At 42.6% G+C, this 20,242-nt stretch overlaps 1 protein-coding gene across 1 annotated transcript; it reads right to left on the reverse strand.

Annotated features, from left to right (window-relative positions):
• Nucleotides 1-1,388: 1,388 nt before the first annotated feature.
• Nucleotides 1,389-17,281, reverse strand: LOC139464641 (mucin-2-like). Its single transcript, XM_071246166.1, has 23 exons — nucleotides 17,220-17,281; nucleotides 16,387-16,409; nucleotides 14,810-14,894; nucleotides 14,475-14,596; nucleotides 13,570-13,764; nucleotides 13,052-13,093; nucleotides 12,515-12,795; nucleotides 11,864-12,131; nucleotides 11,434-11,564; nucleotides 10,907-11,057; nucleotides 10,198-10,429; nucleotides 9,509-9,854; nucleotides 8,594-8,903; nucleotides 8,246-8,416; nucleotides 7,744-7,981; nucleotides 6,989-7,309; nucleotides 6,205-6,637; nucleotides 5,189-5,582; nucleotides 4,665-4,965; nucleotides 3,462-3,907; nucleotides 2,612-3,328; nucleotides 1,431-2,465; nucleotides 1,389-1,399 (listed from the first exon to the last, which is right to left on the reverse strand). The coding sequence occupies exons 1-23, from the start codon at nucleotides 17,279-17,281 to the stop codon at nucleotides 1,389-1,391; spliced, it is 6,315 nt and encodes a 2,104-aa protein (XP_071102267.1).
• Between the last annotated feature and the right edge of the window lie 2,961 nt (nucleotides 17,282-20,242).

Below are 20,242 nucleotides of genomic sequence, written 5' to 3' on the forward strand. Positions count from 1 at the left end.
TCCGCTATGGTCAATGCTTGGTGGAGCAGATGTAATCTGAACTACTGGGCTGACACTCGGTTTAGCTGATGGAATAAGAGATGGTGTCACTTCATTGGAGCCAGTGTATACAGCATATGTAGTGACCACGGGGTTGTAGGGTGTGGCTGAAACATTGAAACATACTCAGCATTACATTACGAGCATTAAGATAAACAACATTATCTTGACTTTCAAAGAAGATACGATGCTGAATAGGTTAATACCGGTTAACGAAAACGTTAACAGTATTTCACAAAACACAGATATCTTACATTGAGCACAGTCACAGAAGAATCGGACTGCATAATCCAGACACTGGCCATTGGACTGTTTGCTGTTGAAGCAGAGGAGACCAGCCTGTTTGTCACATGTTACCTGCTGCCCTGTCATTTCATGACCTATGTTGGTTCCAGCAACAACACACTCTATAGAGATGATATTGCTCTCGTCACAGAACTTGTTTGACTTTCTCAGCTTGTCAATGGTCTCCAGGTCTCCCCCATCTGAATCTCCAGGGCGTGCCTCATTCATCATGGATGTCCAGCCATGGTTGCAGACAATGGTCTCTGGCTGCCCACTGATTCCTGCTACTGGGGATACGGAGGGGCGTGCAGTTGGAGTAACCAAAGGCACTTCACCTGGAGTTGTCTCTTCTCCACCTGCAGATAGATATGTTAAGTGGGTAAGCCTATGTTGTTTTACGCCGTACTCAGCAACATTCCAGCTATATCTGGATCTGGCAAGTCATTCACATAAAGCATAAGCAACAATTCACGAAGTCAGCCAAGGTAAAGAGTGACTTGCAACAAGATGGCATTATAATCATCGATGTTCATAGCGTGTTAATAAATCACATGCCGAATTTATCAAATAAAGATGCACATCTACTTTGTTATAATGTAGTCACCATGTGTTTATATCTCTATGAATATTGTAAGCATTCATGAGAATTGATACATTATTCATATACATATATCATGATCAATAAAGATTATACTTACAGAAACAATAGAATCGAACTTCATAATCTGCACATTGTTGATTTTCTCCGTTGATACATTCAAGCCCGGTGCTATCACAGTTAACCTGCTGTCCAGTAGATCTATAGTCAGCTTTAGTTTCGGCAACTCTACATTCAGCTGAAAGAACCTTCATGCATGTTTTTGGATACCCCGCAATTCCATTGACAGTTTCAACGTCGCCATTGCCAACTGTAGGTTTATCAGAGTTGATCCATCCTGTCCACCCCTCTTTACAAATCTGCAGAGAGGCAGTTGGGGTGCCTCCTTGTATACCGGATGGACTGGCTGTGGGAAGACCATTCTGTCCTGCACTCGGGCTGGCTGTTGGTTGACCGCTCTTTCCTGTTACACCTGGACTAGCTGTTGGAAGACCACTCTGTCCTGCACTTGGACTGGCTGTTGGTTGGCCGCTCTTTCCTGTAAGACCTGGACTGGCTGTGGGAAGACCACTCTGTCCTGCACTTGGGCTGGCTGTTGGTTGACCGCTCTTTCCTGTAACACCTGGACTAGCTGTGGGAAGACCACTTTGTCCTGCACTTGGACTGGCTGTTGGTTGGCCGCTCTTTCCGCCTGTAACACCTGGACTGGCTGTTGGTTGACCACTCTTTCCTGTTACACCTGGACTAGCTGTAGGAAGACCACTCTGCCCTGCACTTGGGCTGGCTGTTGGTTGACCGCTCTTTCCGGTAACACCTGGACTAGCTGTGGGAAGACCACTTTGTCCTGCACTTGGGCTGGCTGTTGGTTGACCACTTTGTCCTGTAACACCTGGACTGACTGTTGGAAGACCACTGTGTCCTGCACTTGGGCTGGCTGTTGGTTGACTGCTCTTTCCGCCTGTAACACCTGGACTGGCTGTTGGAAGACCACTCTGTCCTGTAACACCTGGAATGGCTGTTGGCTGACCACTCTGTCCTGCACTTGGGCTGGCTGTGGGCTGACCACTTTGTCTTGGAAGACCTGGACTGGCAGTTGGGAAACCTGTTTCACTCTTAGGAGGTTCAGCGGTAGGTGTTCCCTCTGGGGCAACAGTGGACGGACAAGCATCTGTACAGTATACCCTCACTTCATAATCCAAACATTTCTTTCCATTAGGTTGCATGGAATCTACACATACAAGACCTCTGTTCAAGTTGCAGGAAACACCCATTCCTCCAGATTTTTCATATGATATTTCCTTTGGATTTTCAGATGTGGGTTTCACTCTACATTGTATGGCTACTGGCTGGGCACAGAATGGATATTTCAGGCGTAGGCTGCTCATTGTTTCAAAGTCACCATCAGTCCCTGGTTTCTTCTCAAAGGAATTCATCCACTGTGTCCACATACACGACGGAATCGACTCAAAAGGCTGTCCAGGTTTAGGAGTTGTATACCCTGGGGCAAGTGTTGGCTTAGCGGTTGGTACTGCAGTTGGATTTTCTGAAACAGGATTGAAACTTTGAGTTGCTTAAATAAGATTTGTGACGTGTAAATTTAACATTGTAACTACCTCAGTCCATTATATAAGATTAGGAACGATATCAATATATACGCTTTATCTAGATAATGGTTCAATTGACACTTACGGCCACATTCACAGAAAAGGCTGATTTCATAGTCATCACATATGCCTGCAGCTTGCTTGGTGTTAACACATGAGAAGCCCTGTTTGATGTTGCATTCTGTTCCTACATCAGCTGTCATGTGGTACATTTGGCCGCTAGTGGCACTCCTGCACTGTACACTGGATGGTTGAGAACAGAAGCTGTAGTAATATCTCAGTGCATCAAGGTCTTCATGATCACCCTCTCCTTCAAATTCAAAGCTGTGGCTGATGGTAGGTCGATCAATGTTCATCCAGGATGACCAGCCTTCAGTACAACTGTAAGGAGCTTTTGTCATTACACTGCTGGTGGGAAGACCGCTCTGCCCTACACTCGGACTCGCCGTTGGTTGACCACTCTGTCCTGCACTTGGACTTGCTGTTGGCTTACCACTTTGTCCCTGAAGGCCTGGGCTATACGTGGGGACACCACTCTGACCGGCACTTGGACTTGCAGTGGGAAGACTACTCTCGCCTGGGAGTCCTGGGGTAGCTGTTGGAAGACCGCTCGTTCTTGTTACACCTGGGCTGGCTGTTGGTTGACCACTCTGTCCTGCACTTGGACTTGCCGTTGGCAGACCACTCTGTCCTGGACGTCCTGGGCTAGACGTGGGTACACCACTCTGACCGGCGCTTGGACTGGCTGTTGGCAAACCACTTTGTCCAGGAAGTCCTGGACTGGCGGATGGCGCTGCTGAACCTGAAAATATTTTGGACTTATTACCTTCTAATCACAATTTAAAAACAGTTGCCCGCACATGTATATAAGAACGCTCATAGAAACGGCTAATTTACAAAAACCATTATCAGACAGCTTAGAAGTGATTACTTACAGTCACAGTAATATCGAACTTCAAAGTCGAGGCAGAGTCCGCTGGGCTGGTCTTTATGGTAGCATGTAAGTCCCTCTCGCAGATTGCATGTGACCTTCTGGCCAGACATTTCGGCTTTGGTGTTCTGGCCAACGACGCGACATTCAATGGCACTCATCATAGAATGGTCACAGAAGGAATATGACTTCCTAAGACCAGTGATTGTCTCAATGTCTCCGATATTGGCTGGTGTAGGCACAGAGGAACTCATCCAGGAGGTCCAACCAGTACTCAGACAGGCAGGGGGTATTGCAGTAGTTGCATAGGGTGTTGCGGTTTCGGAGGAAACTGTGTGTATAGTTGGGGAGACTGTTGGTTGAGCCGTAGGTATGGCAGAAGGGGTAGAGACAAATGGTGTACTTTCCGTGCAGTAACCCATTCTCTTCAGTTCCCCATTGGTACAAGTACTGTGGAATACAAACCAAACTGTTAGATGTCATTGTATACTAAATACATGTCTATAACTTAGTAATGTATGTGTATGCATGTGTGTGTGTGTATGCATGTGTAATCTTTCTTGAGTGTGATTGGCAGCTTTGAACAATACTTCCATTACACTACATCTTTTCAGCTTAATGAGAGGGGTACCTGAAGTGATGCAGGTATAATATGTTTTATCACTTTGCTGTAACATATCATGACAGGTATGGTGTTTAAATCGGGTTGAATCTAGGATTCTATCCACAAAACATTGTAGGATCATGGCACGCTTGGGACAAAACTTGTATCATTTAATTGCAACTCTTTAACAATCCCCAGTGTCCCCTTTAATTATAAGTAACCTGTAAACAGCGACTGCATAATTCAAAATAAGATGAGATCAGAAGCTGGGTATGAAACTTCCCTTTTAGTGTATTGGCTTTATGATGTCCATTAAAACCATTTCACATTCAGATTCAAAATAAATCATTAACGCTTTAAGAGCCTTGTATGTTTCCTATATAACTTAAAATATAACATAATTTATTAATATTCGTAAATGAGCTGTTGGTTACATTATTTTCCGATGATGTGTGGATTGTAGATATATAGCTCATGCTTTAAATGTCCTGTGGGCTTTAGGAACGCCGATTAAATGTGTATGTTTTCTGTCATCAGGCTCTTTCAGTTGTAGCGCTATCCTCGTAGTGTGTAAAAAACAGAGGAAGAGAACTGCTCGCTTACCAGATCTCACATTCAGATCTACAAATGGTCTCATCGGTGATCCTGTCTCCCTCTATATATGCTCTTCCGTTAAGGACACAGGCTGTGGTGTTACAGAAAGGCTCTGGGATGCACTTCATTGGTGAGACGTTATTGTCGTACACCTGTCCAGGGAGGCAAGCCTGGGCATCACAACCCTCGAAACACAGGTCCTGCTTGCAGTCCCGTGTCAGTTGGTCATACACAAGACGGTTGTCGCAAGTCTTCTTTGGGCAGGTAGAAATGCAGGGGTTGTAGGTGAAGCAGTCGGTGCATTCAATGGCTGGAAGAGGAGCAAAATGAAATATAGTGAATGAGTTTTATTGCAGCACTATTCCCACAATATCTCGGCGAGGGACAACATAAATGTTGTACACAGTTGAAACTTGGTTTTCACAGGTGACCAATATTCGTAATTACTGTAGCCCCCTGATGTCATGTCCCTGAATGACCTAAGCGGGTAGATGAGGTTTATTTTGCGGTAGAGATAACCATCAAATACATACCACAAAGTTCATTGCTCCTCCATCTGATGGGCACTCCTTTGACAGCGCATTCATGGGCATAAGCGGCAATGGCAGTACAGAGACATTCACAGTCGCCTCCTAGGTCACAAGCACAGGCATCAAATATGCATTTGTCCATGTAAGCCTGGTAGGCTACGACATGGTGACAGGGCTCAAACAGGTCAGACTGAATGATGCCACATTTCATCTGAGCCCACGGTTTGCGGTGAGGAGCTGCCTCACAAGTGTCAGTGATGACAGTTGAGGGTGCGCAGTAGTCATGGACCTTCCAGGAGTCACCAAAAGTTGTGGCCTTGACGGCGGGAGGACCTCCTTGGGGCATTTGGAAGTCATCCTTTTGATCTCCATTGAAGTTACCACATAGGCCAACAACCTGGCAAAATGAAACGAATTCGTGAGTTGGGTTATATATTGGATCAGGTGTATCACGGCTTGTCAGCTTAATGTAGAGGAAAGGTCATAGACGATTCCAATGAGTAAAACCAGGCACAGGTATGATGCCGACAAATTGAGAATGATAATCGGGGAAGATCTTGAATCATCGGATTCTTGAAGGATCATGGTCGAATTGCGATGCCTCGGACAACTTGGCACCCTGTGTCCCTAAATGTTATCTTAAACATGACGTTAGCTTACAATTGATAAAATACACATTTACATTTTGTGAGAGTAATACCATGGACTACGTTTGGTTAGAAGTTACATATTATTAAGTATTCTGAAATGTTATTCTGAAGAGTCCTGTCACTTTATACAAGTGATGCTGTCTAATATTATACAACTATGTCAGTGTTAAATCGAATATTGAACAGCACAGTGCATGATGCATCTAACAACAAGAATATGCCATGACCATGTGGATGTGTCCATATGGCCAACAAAGTTGATCAATATCAATAAGTATAACACATCAACGCATTCAATTGGTCTTAAAAGCCAAAATCAGTCAAACGCAGTGATGATACCAAGTGTTAGCAAAATAAATCTGCATTTACCTTATTCCTGTGTGGTGTGCTGAGCCTGATGTAAAGGGTTGTTCCTTTGTCCCACTGCATGGCGATTCCTAATGTGGTGTTAATGTAGATAAAGTTGCCAACGTCCTTGATGTCGAAAGGTGTCCCCGGCTCGGTCGTGACTGGTTTACCACGAACAAGATCAAGGCGGTAGAAATTAGCAGAGCCAGGCTCGCCCACAGAAAACTCTATTGCTTTGGTGCAAGTTACACCACTGGTGCCACAAGGGATGTTCTCAGTGGTGATCAGGAACTTGACGCCATTGGTATCTGTAGATTTGGCAAGGACATAGTCGCAGTTACCTTGGAACTCAAATGGCTTCCCGTCAAAGGTCCTGTAATGGGAGTCACCGTATGTGCTGCAGATGGCGGGACAGTCCTTCGTCTCACATTCCCACTTGCGACTCTTGCATGTACTGAGAACAGACAGCATAGTGCAAAAGCCTCAATATTTTTTCTTTAACATAAAGAACCGATTTATTTAAACAGCATCTGAAGTAGATATCCCATATTAAGAATACAAACATTATTTCATTCATACATGATTTCACATTAATGCCATTTGAATAATGTTCTCTTACATAAGAGTCTTGATTGGATGACAATATTGCTCAGTCTTCCCACCCAAAATTCCCAATGTTAATGGTAACATTCATTTATTGTTGGAACTCAATGTTCATTTGTACATTATAATGTTTTATTGAAGGCATTAGAAGCAAATATAATTAACTTATATAACAAATCTGATGATGGTGAAATGTACCAACCATTCATTACAGTCCATTACGATCTTATCGTCCTCGAAGTAAGCCTTCCCTCCATGGTGACATGGGCACTGGTGGGACTCCACGCATCGGTCACCCTCCTTTACAAACCCTGTTTTACATACACAGCCAGGCTCACAGTTGCTCGTGGTGCACGTGGGTGGGTCGTGCACGTTGTCGCATGTGACGGGGCATGCAGAGACGCAGGTTGTGTACTCTTTGTTCTCCTCACAGAGAGACTGGATAGGCTTTGTGGTGGGCAGGGGTGTGGATCCGTCTTTGCCGTGAAGGTTCTGACAGTGCCATTTGGCGCCAACGCATTCACTGTAAATAGCCATGTTTTATGTTAGAAGCAATAAACTTCGGGAAAGTCCATGTAGTTATGGCGAAGCCCCGAGTTTGATTCAGCACGTGTGTGCAAATTGTGATGCCAAGTTTCGGTGTCTCCGCCATGATCTTTGCTTGAATATTGTTAAAAGCGACATGAAACCTTACCCTCACTCGCCAATTGAGAAAAACGCAAAAAGTTAATTAAGTTAGAATTAAAATGTACAATTATATCCATCACCGTATATCATTCAGTTGGATATGCATAAATAAAGGTTAGACACACTGGTCTGTTGTATATATACAAAAAAAAAATCCTCTTTATGATAATTTGCTAATTCAGTACCACTGTGTGCCTGTTATAGAGGTGCAGGTTCCAGTTTACAGTGCCTGCACTCTTGATATTGGGTTAATGCGGAATGAATGTTTACCAGAGTTCGTCTCCCTTGATGGTGGTGTATCCAGCAGCATATTCCCTCTCGTCAAAAATGCAAGGACACTGTGTAATGCTGACACACTCGCCATCGTTGTTCAGTGACTCGCCTGCGGGACAGTTGCATCCTTCCACGCATCTCTCCTGACAGGCCTCGTTCTCGGCAATGTTTCGGCAGGTTCTGGCGCAGGGGCTGCCACAGACTTGATACTCCTGACCGCCGGTACACACCAGTGCTGGTGATTATTGAGCACAGATATTGAGTACTGGACCATTGGTGGTGTACATTGAAACATTGGTAGGGCACATTGCGACATTGCTTAAGAACATGGAAACATTATGAGTAAACATTGAGACATTGAGAGTAGACAATAAAACCCAAAATCGAAACACTGCAAATGAACGTTGGAATATTGACATATTCGACAAGGTGATTTCTGAGTCTGGATGGAATAAGGAGGAGGCTGGCAACAAAGGTGTTGTACTATGTCTCAACTCACCACACTCGGTAATTTCAGAACGCCAGTTGATCTTGATGCCCTTAGAAGCACAGGTGTCGGCGTATTCGCCGAAGTTGGGGCACATGCAGTCTTTGAGGTTATCGGTGCAAGCACATGTGTCATACAAACAATCCTCATAGAACTGGTCGACATCCACAACATCATGACATTCTGGAAGATGAACGAAACATATTGTATGAAGGCCACCGACCTGTCTGGCAATCACTTTAAAGGTGTTACCGAACATGTTCACCCTTAAATTTCACTGCCACACTGACCCTGAAAGTATGATATGAACCTTTGAAGATCATTGACAAACTGACTCTTGAATATCATTACTATACTGACCCTTGAAAGTGTCACTCTTAAGCTTCTGGCATTCAGTCACAGCCTTGGCTTTCCTCTGGGCGTTCAGGTCACAGGGGTGGGCCTGGGGGGTCGTAGGCATGTCACGACACGTGGCCTCAGTCTTCCAGCGGTTACCAAAGGCGTTGACATTGGTCTCTATGTCACCTTCCTTTGTGAGGAAGTCATTGTTCTGGTTGCCGTCAAAGTAGCCGCAGAGACCCTTGGTCTTCTTCATGAAGGATGGAGGGGCGGTGATGTAGGCACGAGTACGGCCGTCCCAGAGGATCTTGATGCCATTGTCCATCTCAGCCTAGAAATAAAGTTCTTTAGGGTTTCTCCAACTTGGATGGTTGTAATGCGTTTTCTCACTTATTTATCAGATTTACAAGCCTATGAGGTTGGTGTATCATAGAATTATTCGAATATCCTTATTAGGTGATATATTTCAGTTTAGATATGGATGTGATGGACACCCTTGTCAGAAACATGACAAATATCACTTGATTTATTTTGTCATCAGGTTTTCTGTAGCCTACGACTGACATTGTACAGTTCAAGAGCCTAGCCTAGTGGTAAAAACGTTCGCTCGTCACGCTGAAGGCCCAGGTTCGATTCCCAACATGGGTACAATGTGTGAATCCCATTTCTGATGTCCTTCGCCGTGATATTGATGGAATATTGCTAAAAGCGGCGTGAAACCATACTCACTCACTCCGGAGAAATTGAAAAAACGTTTCATGATGATCCCAATTAACTCAAGTGGCAGTGACTGAAATATTTATTATATGTTGGCATTGATTACCTCTTAAATTTGTGTTGGTAACTAATCAGTAATGCGCCCCAAAATTCCTCAAAACATTAAACAATCCACAGCGAAGTATCGTGCCAAAGATGAGACACCAATGTTAGACTCACCTGCATGAAGAGAGAAGAGACCATAAAGATCTTGATTCCCTCAGCCTTGTATGGAAGTTTGGTGATTTCCTTCCCATTCACAAAGAGCTGGTGGTTGTGGTCAAGCTTGATGTTCATTCCGTTGACATCAAGGGTGACAGATTTCGTGCATGATGCCTCGCCATGTCCACATTTAATGTTGTCAACGATGATGTCGAAGTTTGGGTCGTAGATGAGGTAGTAGCTGCAGGTACCCATGAAGTTGTAGCGGAAACCATCGAACGTCATGTAGTGAGGATCTCCAGTGGCGGAACAGGTAGCTTCACATTTCTTGGAAGTGCAGTTCCACTTGCCACCATAGCATGTGCTGAAGTAAACGATGAGGTGTGTGAGTTTGTTGTGAACACCGTTTTGAACAGTATACAGTGAAGGCATACAATGAATCAGTCCCTTTAAGTATAACCATCAAAAACCAATGAAAATAAATGTGGCGAGTTGGCATTTCAAACTAAGAAATCAGATAATGGTTTAGCTAACTATGCCTGTATGTGACGGTTGCATCCTAGGTATATGGTCTTATGGTGGAATAATCAAAATCATAAAAGAACTGTTCATAAATGACAAACGAGTGAGACCACTAAACCTCCTGGCTAGCAAATCAACTCGCATTCAATTTCATCATGTACACTTATTTGTGAGATGTACTGTACCATGTGTTGCAGTCCCTGGGGATGGTGGCTCCATGGTTGAACTCATGACCATTGCTCTCACAGGGGCAGGTGTCGGCAGGGATGCACTCGCCGTTGTGGAGGACGGTACTGTCGGGACAGAAGCAGCCGTCAACACATGCGTCTTCATTGCAGGTGGCACTGGTGTCCTGACACCTCTTCTGACAGGGGCTACCACATTCCTTGAACATCAGGTTTCGCTGACACACCACAGCTGTTTGCAGGAAAGACGCATATTTGGAAACAAAGTCTCAAACGTACTTGTGAACGTGAAGGCTGACTCTGTACCTCTGATATAATGCTGATTAATGTCAAAGAACTTTTTATCAATGTTGACCAGGGAAACTTGTTAGGACGTAAGCGAATCTGTAGCATTAACACGGTACAAATACCAAATTTCATATCAGCATTATTTATCGATTTACTTGCAACCGAATTTCATTCTCAACTTCCTTGGGATTTTACAAACTTATAGGACTTGACTAAGTTCACATTTCCATCTCATGCTACCCATTCGATGTTGGAAGAACAGAAGCATACACTGAACAAAGTAATTTCTGAGACACCACATACAACATGTGTTTAAGTGTGGGAGAGGACTGGAGCCCGACTTGTGTGCTGTACCCCGGACCACATGCCGCAACACAAAGTTAGAAGAGTTATCTCCCTTACACCATTATGCACTACTCACGGCATCTGTCTGGCTTTCTCCAGGAGAGTTTGACCTTCTTTGACATGCATTCCCTTGAGTAGGCCTCGAAGGTGTTGCACATGCAGCTGTTGGCGTCACCATTGCAGCAGTCGGTCTTGCAAGCCTCGATGTAGGGGTTCACATCCACAAGCTGAAGAACAAACATTTATATGAAAATAACAATTTGAGACGAAGTGATGCAGGCCTTAGGCGCTTACCAAGGTGCTGACTTACCCAGAAGAACACTCAGAGGGAATCCTAGTGAATCCTGGGACTACTAAACCACCCGTGACCCACAAAGAGATGGATTCTGGCTGAAATACGTGTACAAGTGTACTTAATGCATATCAATGGCGTGATAGACACTTCTCGCAGCATGGCCGCAATACTTGCACAAGTGCAACATATCTATGGAGAGATGGACAGCATCTGTGTATGGATAGTTCCCGCAGCATGGCTGCAATACTTGTTAAAGTGTACTCTATCTATCGAGGGATGGGCTGCATTTAAAGATGGACAATACTCACAGCATGGCAGGCAGCGAAGGAACCATCTGTCAGCAGCTGCTGGCAGATAGAGGATGCCTTGAGGGCCTTCTGGCTGTTTTGGGGGGTGTCCATCTTGCACACGCCATGTTGGGAGACGTCGGGACATGAGGCTGCAACACGAAGTAAAGGAGTGAGCGGGCTTGGTTCCACATTGAGTCACCATCTTGTTTTATTACTGTTTAAATACTTATACAAAATAACTTCAAACGTTTCAATTTCAATTTTATGTAGCTCTTCAACAGTGTATGATGAATATTTTGCCTTTCTGCTCAATATTTATAAAGATACACCAAAACCATCCTCTCGTAAAGGTTAACTGAGCAGCTTTGATGCATCTAACAAGAGTATCTGGCCAGCTTTAATGCATCTCGTAATGAGTATTTGGCCTATTTTGATGCATCTCACTTACATCCATCAAGAAGTTCCTTCTTCCAGCTTGTGGCGAAACTAGCAGCAGATGTGACAACTTTGCCGGCGTCTGTCTCGAAGTCGTTGTTGGGGTCACCGTCGTAACGGCCACACAGACCACACGTCTTGCCCTTCAGATCATCCGCTACCTGAACGAAGATGGACTCCTTCCCGTCCCATTTGACCTTGAAGCCAAGTCCACTTTTGATGGTGATATATGAGCCGACCAGTTCATACACAACGCCGTCATGTGCGCCGGGGACGTTCACCTGTCGAGATACATGCATCTATAATGACAGGTGCTACCGGTAGAACAGGATATGCTTATCCATTTCGCGAACACCTGGAGTCATCACTGATCCATTAAGTGGTCCAGTAGTATATTTTGCATCACAGTTTTGTTTTGAGTTTACAGATTTGCTCGGTGGATTCGCCTGACTGCCACTACACGTTGGGCTATCAATCGCCAAGGAGATTTGCCATAACTAGTAAATGCATAGCTTACCCAATCACCTAGGCGTTTACAATGACTATCAGTAGAACTGACTGTTTCAGTGACCACGAAGGTTTCTGTGATTTGTGATAGATTGAACTCCCCAAAAGCTGTACAAGAATGAACGTGTTTTACACAAGAGATACACAATACACTCACAGGGGCATCATTCCACGTGACCTCGGGTCCATCAGCACCTAGGCCTTGACGCAAGCTGATTTTCGTTGCACCCATATAGATGTCAAGTTCCCTCTTGCAGTGTTTTCCGACCGTGCAGTTCCCGTCGTTGATGACGTGGATGTCAAAGGTGTTGAAGGCACAGTCCTTAGCGAGGAGGTAGTGGCAGTTGCCCTGGAATGTGTACATCTTGTTGTCGAATGTCCTGTAGTGATCCTGGCCCCATGCAACGCAGGTGGCGTCACCGTTGATCTCGGGGTGGACTGTAACATGAAGTGAATAAGTGAATGCTTTTATACACCACAGTCAGCAATATCCCAAAAATATAATCCATCGCCGGATAACCCATTGACTAAAAGCATGGCCACCAATCCCGTTTAGTCTCCCCTAACGACAAGCGTACAATGTAAGCTCCTGGGGATCCGTTCTAGCCCGCAATTTGATCAAACTTGCCATTCAGATACATGACAGCAGCACCGAACCCTTCTTACTAACATTTAACTATCAGTGTGTACTTACTTAAGCTGCCAGTTGGCTGGACAGATGGGGCAACAACTTGTTCTGAAATGCAAACGCACATATTTCATTTGTTTGTGGGGCCGTCGGGTAGCCTAGTGGTTAAAGCGGTCGCTCGTCACGCCGAAGACCCGGGTTCGATTACCGACATGGGTACAATGTGTGAAGCCTGTTTCTGGTGTCCCCCGCCGTGATATTGCTCATACTCACTCATTCACTCATTTGTTTGTTTGTTAACTTTGTAAAGACGGCCTGTACATAATCGTGTCTGGATTCGATGATCCAGTGATTAATATTAAGAGCAATGATACATGCCGTCGGGGTACGTTGACACACAATGAACCCATTCACCAGACCTAGATGGGGCCCAATTCTAACCCTGTGATAACAGTGAGTTGGACTTAGCCCCACTACAGAGTATTGTATCCATGAATAAGTTTTTGATCGCTCTTTAGTTTAGCTCCAGCTGGCAATAACCACTCACTATCACATGTGCTCTACACTGCAACATCACTACCCACCCTGCACACAGTCTGGGATGCTCTCCTTCGGGGGACTCCATGTGCCATCAGCAGTGCACCTGTACTCGGCGGCAGGGGGCGTCTTGAACTTGAAGGTGGGTGCACATCCCACAGTGCAGACAGTAGCGGTACTGTCAGCCTTGCACTGGATGCTGCCGAACATGGGACCAGCGGGCTTCACGCAGAGACTAGCATCTGAAGGAACGCATTAGTCCGTCGACGTTAACTTAAAGGAGTTGTAAATAATTGTCTTTTCCTCTTTATAACTCTCGTCTGGCGTAAGACTAACAATTACTGATCTTCCAATGTAATTACTATAAACTGATACAATTTTACAATTGCTAAGTCTTCCCGTCCATCAGAACATTGTAGGGATATGCCTTATTATTATGTTGTATTTTTAGTTTAGAACAGATGAATGATAGATATAGTAACTTACGGTGTTGGCAGTGTGTTCCTCGCCATCCGTCTATGCATGCGCACTTATTAGGTTCCTTGCACGATCCACCGTTCAGACACCCCGGTGAGCACACAGCTGTAATGGAACCTTCACATGTAAACTGTTTCTTTTTTAGGCCACAACCAATTGATTTTTTGGGGCTGGAGATACATCTATTCAGAAAACTGATTTCTTTGTCATGGCAAAACCAATGTCAAAGAAAATCTTCACACTAAATCATTTCAGAATCAAGGCCGTCGGTATACGATGGACGTAGTCAAGTCACCGAGCCTGACCAGAAGATCCAATTGTGTCAGAGTTTACCACATAGGTTACTGGGATCAAAGCCTAACCCGTGTCTCCACTAGGCTGATCAGAATGAGCGTATGATCTACGGTTCTAACGTTTAATCAGTCTCTTTTCGACATTCTATCGATTATGGTTTTCTAAGGGCCATGATACTCACGCTGACACTCGGGGACATCCTTCCCGTCAAACCAGTTTCCGTCAAAGTTGTCACATGACCTTTCTACAGAAGCCTCGTTCGTCTTGAACTGGAATCCTGTGTTGCAGGTAGCAGTGCAGACACTGTGGAAATCAACACTGTGGTTTAGCATCGCTTTGAAGCCTCTTACCTAAAGCTTTTCGCCGAAACATCGTATCAAGCATAAACACTATTGGATAACTGGTTAGTTATTATCACCTGCTTCCGTCACTGGCTGAAAGTAATTAATAAACACATGCTTGTGATATAGTCGGAATCGTACAATCTACTTTTCTCAATCTAGGACCTCTACTTACAAGTCAAATCCATCGGGGCTGCTGGCACAGTTGATCTTTCCGTTATTGGGGGCAGGTATAGGTTGACAGGCAGAGTTACCTACCGCTGCAATAGACGAGAATGGAACATACAAAACAGTTACACGTGTAGAGGTTACGGTTGTTCTTGGTCCCACCGTTACATCATAAGTAAGGGCATGTTTTGTTTGATAGGCATTACTTAGAAGTTGACGAATGACAAAGTAGACACAATTTATGGATAACAACTTCTAAGATACCTTAAAGGTGACATTTAGGTATATGTCCTTTTACCGTCAGTCTTGCTTGAAACGTCGCCTTTACAGTATTAAAGAATTGTTTTCCATAAATTGTGTCTACTTTGTAAGTGCATTTTGTTTTACACCGCAACAATCCACGCCGTCGGGTATTGACAACGCCATGTAGTCTTGATCGTCAGACAACCTCTACTGTTTGCATATTCGTCATTACAAATAGAAGTTAACATCTTTTTATTTCACATAGTTAAACTTGCCCTGGACGCAATCTATTAACTGTACTGTTTCCTTTTATTATGCATTGCTGAGTCATCGACGTTTCCTAAATAAGTATGTAAATACGCACATAGAAAGATATAATCTTACGCAACAAATCGGGGCTTGCTCTGTAAAGTGGTGAAAGGTTTCATAGCTAACAATTCTCAGTTTGTTTTCTGTGCCACACGCAATGGTATGTTCGCCCTGCTTGGTCACAAAACGTCAAAACATGTCGAAGTACATTACAGAATGCCTTATGATTCATTGACCAGTGAAAATATGTAAGATTATATATAGCGGAATAAAAACTATGTTATTTTAGAATATTTTCCACTTCACAATCAATTTTTTCTGCCGAGTGCCTTCAGCCTGTGAGCTTATATCAAACAGTATTTTTACATCCTATTTGCGTTTACCTGAAATATTGAAAGTAATGTCAATGTCACCACATGTGGATATATTATACACTTCTAAAAAAAGACGTTACATTGTAAATATATGAAAGAAAGTTCTTTAACTTCTTTTGAGTATTATAGTTTGGATATGTGTCAGAATAGAACAGCCATACACTCCTCTACTTAAAAAGATGATGACATGTTGATGGTCTTTTATCATATGTTTTTTAGCCGCTTTTGGCAATATTTCAGCAATATCACAGCAGGGGGACACCAGAAATGGGCTTCACACATTATACCCATGTAAGGAATCGAATTCGGGTTTTCAGCATGACGAGCGAACGCCTTAATCACCAGGCTACCCCACATCCCCTTAACGCCACTGTGAACAATATTTATTTTACATCACAGCACATTAACTTGATTTGGGAGGAAGATCCGAAGTGATGCGAGTCTTAGACTTTTAGCACTTGTGTGGCACCCACGGGTTTGATGGTGGCAAATCTAGAAATATTATCAGAGTGAAAGGTGGATTCGAACCCACGATCATAGGTTTCTGTCACGTCAGCGGTACATAAGTCTTCACACAGATTTGCGGCGTCTTAGACGTCTAGGCCATCCGTGCCACCGATAAATACATAATTAATGTGTATACAATATTACAACTTACCTTGACGCTTGACTCTGGCAGCTCTGTAAACAGGTTAAAAAAAACTTGATAGAGATTGTCATGAGTGTTCAAACATTAACAGTAGGAAAAAAAGGCTTACTGGTAAGTCATGAAACCTTAAGATCAACCCCATGGGATTTCTTTTTCGGGAAGGTTGTTATTCATTTATTAGTGGTTGCAAATTCATTTCTTACCCAAGTCTTCATTGAACTAATTTATTTCATACAAAATTACAGCCACAGATAACGTTTTGCAATCTGTTGCAGGAATGAGTGACATAGAAATAAGAAATAAGTGTGAAATAGACACACTTAAATTTGACAACGGTTCTTTCCATTTCCAATTACATAATTAAACTCGATAACTTTCTTTTGTCCCTCATTTTACAATTACTTTATGCATAAATTGATACCTGAAGCCCATACTGAACCCAGACTTCAGAGAAATAATAAAAACCAATTTTTTACATGTGCATCTTTGATAAAGTATTCTATGCCCAAAGCAATTCTTGACTGAATATGACTTAGAAAAATAACAATTTCCATAAATTAACTGTCGCGTATTGAAAGTCATGTGATAAACTTCTTTAATGCATGAAGCGAGGAACGTTTGGGATGACTAAATAGAAGTGATAAAACCCTCTCTGTAGCCAAAAGAAATCTCTGCTAAAAGGTACAAATTACAACATATATTCACAGAAAATACATAAATCTTTATCAATGCACTGTGACACATGTGAATTTATTTTGTCAAAGTAAATAGCAAGAAAAAAATGATATTTACAAAGAAATACAATCCTCAAAATCTTTGATGACATAAGAATATGAACTTACTCGATGGCCGAGAAAAGCAGAACGCCAAGGTACAGGGTCTTGAGAGAGGCACCTGGTGCCATTTCAATAGGCGCACAATTACAGCTGCAAAATTCCCTTGGCTGTGTCCCCGTTGATGTCGAAACTTTGAGAGGCCTGCGTAAAACTTGAGACAATTTGCGCCCTGGCGCTTGTGAAGCGACCTTTAGAATACTCAAACTTTTATACAGTAAGTACTTGCACGGAGTGACCAATCGCCGATCAGCTGTCTGGCGTCATGAAGCATTGCTACGTTTCCAAGTAAAGACTCCAGATAACATTTTAGTCTGCGAGGTAAAATCTTTTGAAATGAGTGTACAAGCAAAAAGTACATTTAATATTGACTGTCAGTTCTTATTCTAATTTTGATAAATATGACTATGGATAATAAGTTTTTGTCGATTTTCATTCATTTTATTAATGATTTTATGTATACTTTTCTGTTGATATGTGCTTGCTCCAGCAGTTTGTTATCTACAATATTAACTTTATTGAGATAACATTATGTCAAAAATAGGAGGGCATTCATAATTCCTTATCAATATTTTGCACACAGTAATCAGAAAATATGCTTGGTCATATCATGGAAGAACAGTGTAATTTGATTTGACGTCTATTTTGAACACTGTGTCATTCAAACTTGGTGCAGGGTTTATGTCACACAAGAAAGACGATATGATATACGAATGAATAAGCGAGGAAGGTAGAATGTGTTCACTAAGTTAAACAACTGACCAGAAAATGATAGCATTTTTTAATAGTACTGACAGGACGTTATGATAGAGGTGTTGACACCTTGTTCCTGATACAATATGTAGCATGTGTAATTCATTGTTAAACAATGATAGTAACTGTATTACATTGTTTCTGATGAGATTCAGTAGAAGTTCATTGCATAGTATTCGGACAATGATTAGTTGTCAGGAATGTAGTAAGCAGGGGTGGGTGTGGGTGGGGTGAGTTATTATATTTAGATGCTCGAATTGTCTGTAACCTTCTGGAATAGCATTGGTGGATAATGTTAAAGAATAGTTTGTTCAAGTGATACTGCTGGAAGCTAGTTAGAGTAAATAAGTGGAGCGGGCACGTCTATGTCATATCTCACATCTCATCTGACATTACTTCATTTATATTGGACATTGAAAATGTTTTGTCACTATATTCAAATGAACCAAATCGATTTGTCTGGTGGTGGACATTTAGTCCCTGGGACACATCACTAGCTTGGTAGCATTTAGAAAACAAATATTGAACGAACAAAACAGAAACTGTTAGGGCCGAGAGAGTAAAACTGCCCCCCACCATGCTGCAGATGGTTTGGATTGCAGTCCTCGGTTGGTCCTTCAGGACGTCATGAAATTGACATATGTTCAACATGAAGGCAACTTCTGTTTAGAAACGAAGATTCATTTACAAACGTCATTAAAAATGTTCAGTAAAATTGGAGGACATTTTTCTTTCAAACCCATCTCCATGCAATATTTCTTTATGTTGCACAAAAACTAGCAAAATATATAACTGATCTTGAATTCAAATCTAACTTAACAGCTAAAACATACTGCACAAAACCTTTGAAGACCTACCATGTCAAACTCAAAACGTCATATATGGCATTTAATGTGCCCTTTGTGGATGGATTGATTTATGTTGGAGAGACACAACAAAAAAATATCGACACGAGTCAGCCAGTATAGATCGGGCATGAACAGAAATGTTTCCAATTGTGTCTTCTAACATTTCAATTCGGATATTGGAGAAAATGTAACATTCCTCTAATACCCTTAAATGCAGTCTACCTTATAACATGTCCACAGAAAATAATTGGATTCGACCGTTGGGTACAGCAATGCCATATGTATGACAAAATAAAAGACGTTGGCAGTCTTTCAACCAACAAACTATTAATGTCATCGTACTGATCCGGCATCCCAAAGACGTCGATGCAGCCATGGTCACAAGAAAGGACGAAGGCCAAATGATGCCATTCATTTGGAAGATTTGTTGCCCCCCGTTCAGGAACCATTGGGACTGCACAAAGTAAGAACAAGACTATACTTTGTGTCACTGTTTGTTTGTGTCTTGTTTAATGCTGCACTCAGCAATATTCCAGCTATTTGACGGCGGTCTGGAAATGATTGAATCTGGACCAGACAATCCAGTGAATGACATCATGGGCATCCCTACATTAATTGTTTGATCAAAGAACCGGGTATAAGTGACATATCGATAATGTAACACCAAATCCCTGTCTCAAAGAATAACCATAATCCTTAATACAATCAAATAAGGAGTTTCTTTATATTCACAGAAAGTATTTGAGACAAAGGATTTGCTTGACTTTTTACAGTCTCAAAAAAGAACCAACTTCCATCCCACATGACAAACTTTAGGAAAATACTTCATTCCTTGATCCATGGGGCTTTTCTTACAAAACGTGGTGAACACAGATACAGTCACGTATCTTTATTCACAGGTTCAGGACAATTTGTGAAAAATGAAAGCATATGCAATCTGAACTTTACTGAGAAATCAATATGTGAAATGCTCGACTTCCTGATTGATAACATCTACATAAAATTAGAGTGTAAGACATTCAGGCAAAAAGTAATCATCCCCATGGGCACAAATTGTGCTCCTCTTCTTGCGGATCTGTTTGTTTTTGCATATGCTGTTCGGGTTGGCAAAGTCAAAACGAGGTAATTTGGCCAAGAAGTTTAATTTTAGGTATATTGATGATCTGATATCGTTCAATAATAATCAAATAGCCAATTCCCTTCCATTGATTTACCCACCTGAACAGAAGGTAAAGGAGACCTGTGAGACCGCCTCATCTGTTTCGTATTTAGATCTATACATAAAGATTCAGAGTAACAAAACACTTTCCACAAGACTGTTTGACAAGAGGGATGACTTCAACTTTCCAATAGTCGACTTTCAAAACCAGCTTTTGTGTAAAGATCACATTACACTCTGAATTCCTAGTCGAGGCCTATCTCGGAAGCTTG

This window comes from Haliotis cracherodii, unplaced genomic scaffold (assembly GCF_022045235.1).
Source record: "Haliotis cracherodii isolate W230 unplaced genomic scaffold, xgHalCrac1.p SCAF_17, whole genome shotgun sequence".
NCBI lineage: Eukaryota > Metazoa > Mollusca > Gastropoda > Lepetellida > Haliotidae > Haliotis > Haliotis cracherodii.

Excerpts from the sequence above, each read along its gene's own strand:
- LOC139464641 (XM_071246166.1), bottom strand. The coding sequence starts at position 17,281 with ATGGCACCAGGTGCCTCTCTCAAGACCCTGTACCTTGGCGTTCTGCTT. Across the intron at positions 9,855-10,197 it reads CCCAGGGACTGCAACACATG|CACATGCTATGGTGGCAAGT; the intron begins GTACAGTACATC and ends CGTTTACTTCAG. Across the intron at positions 4,966-5,188 it reads GAGGAGCAATGAACTTTGTG|CCATTGAATGCACCGACTGC; the intron begins GTATGTATTTGA and ends CTCCTCTTCCAG.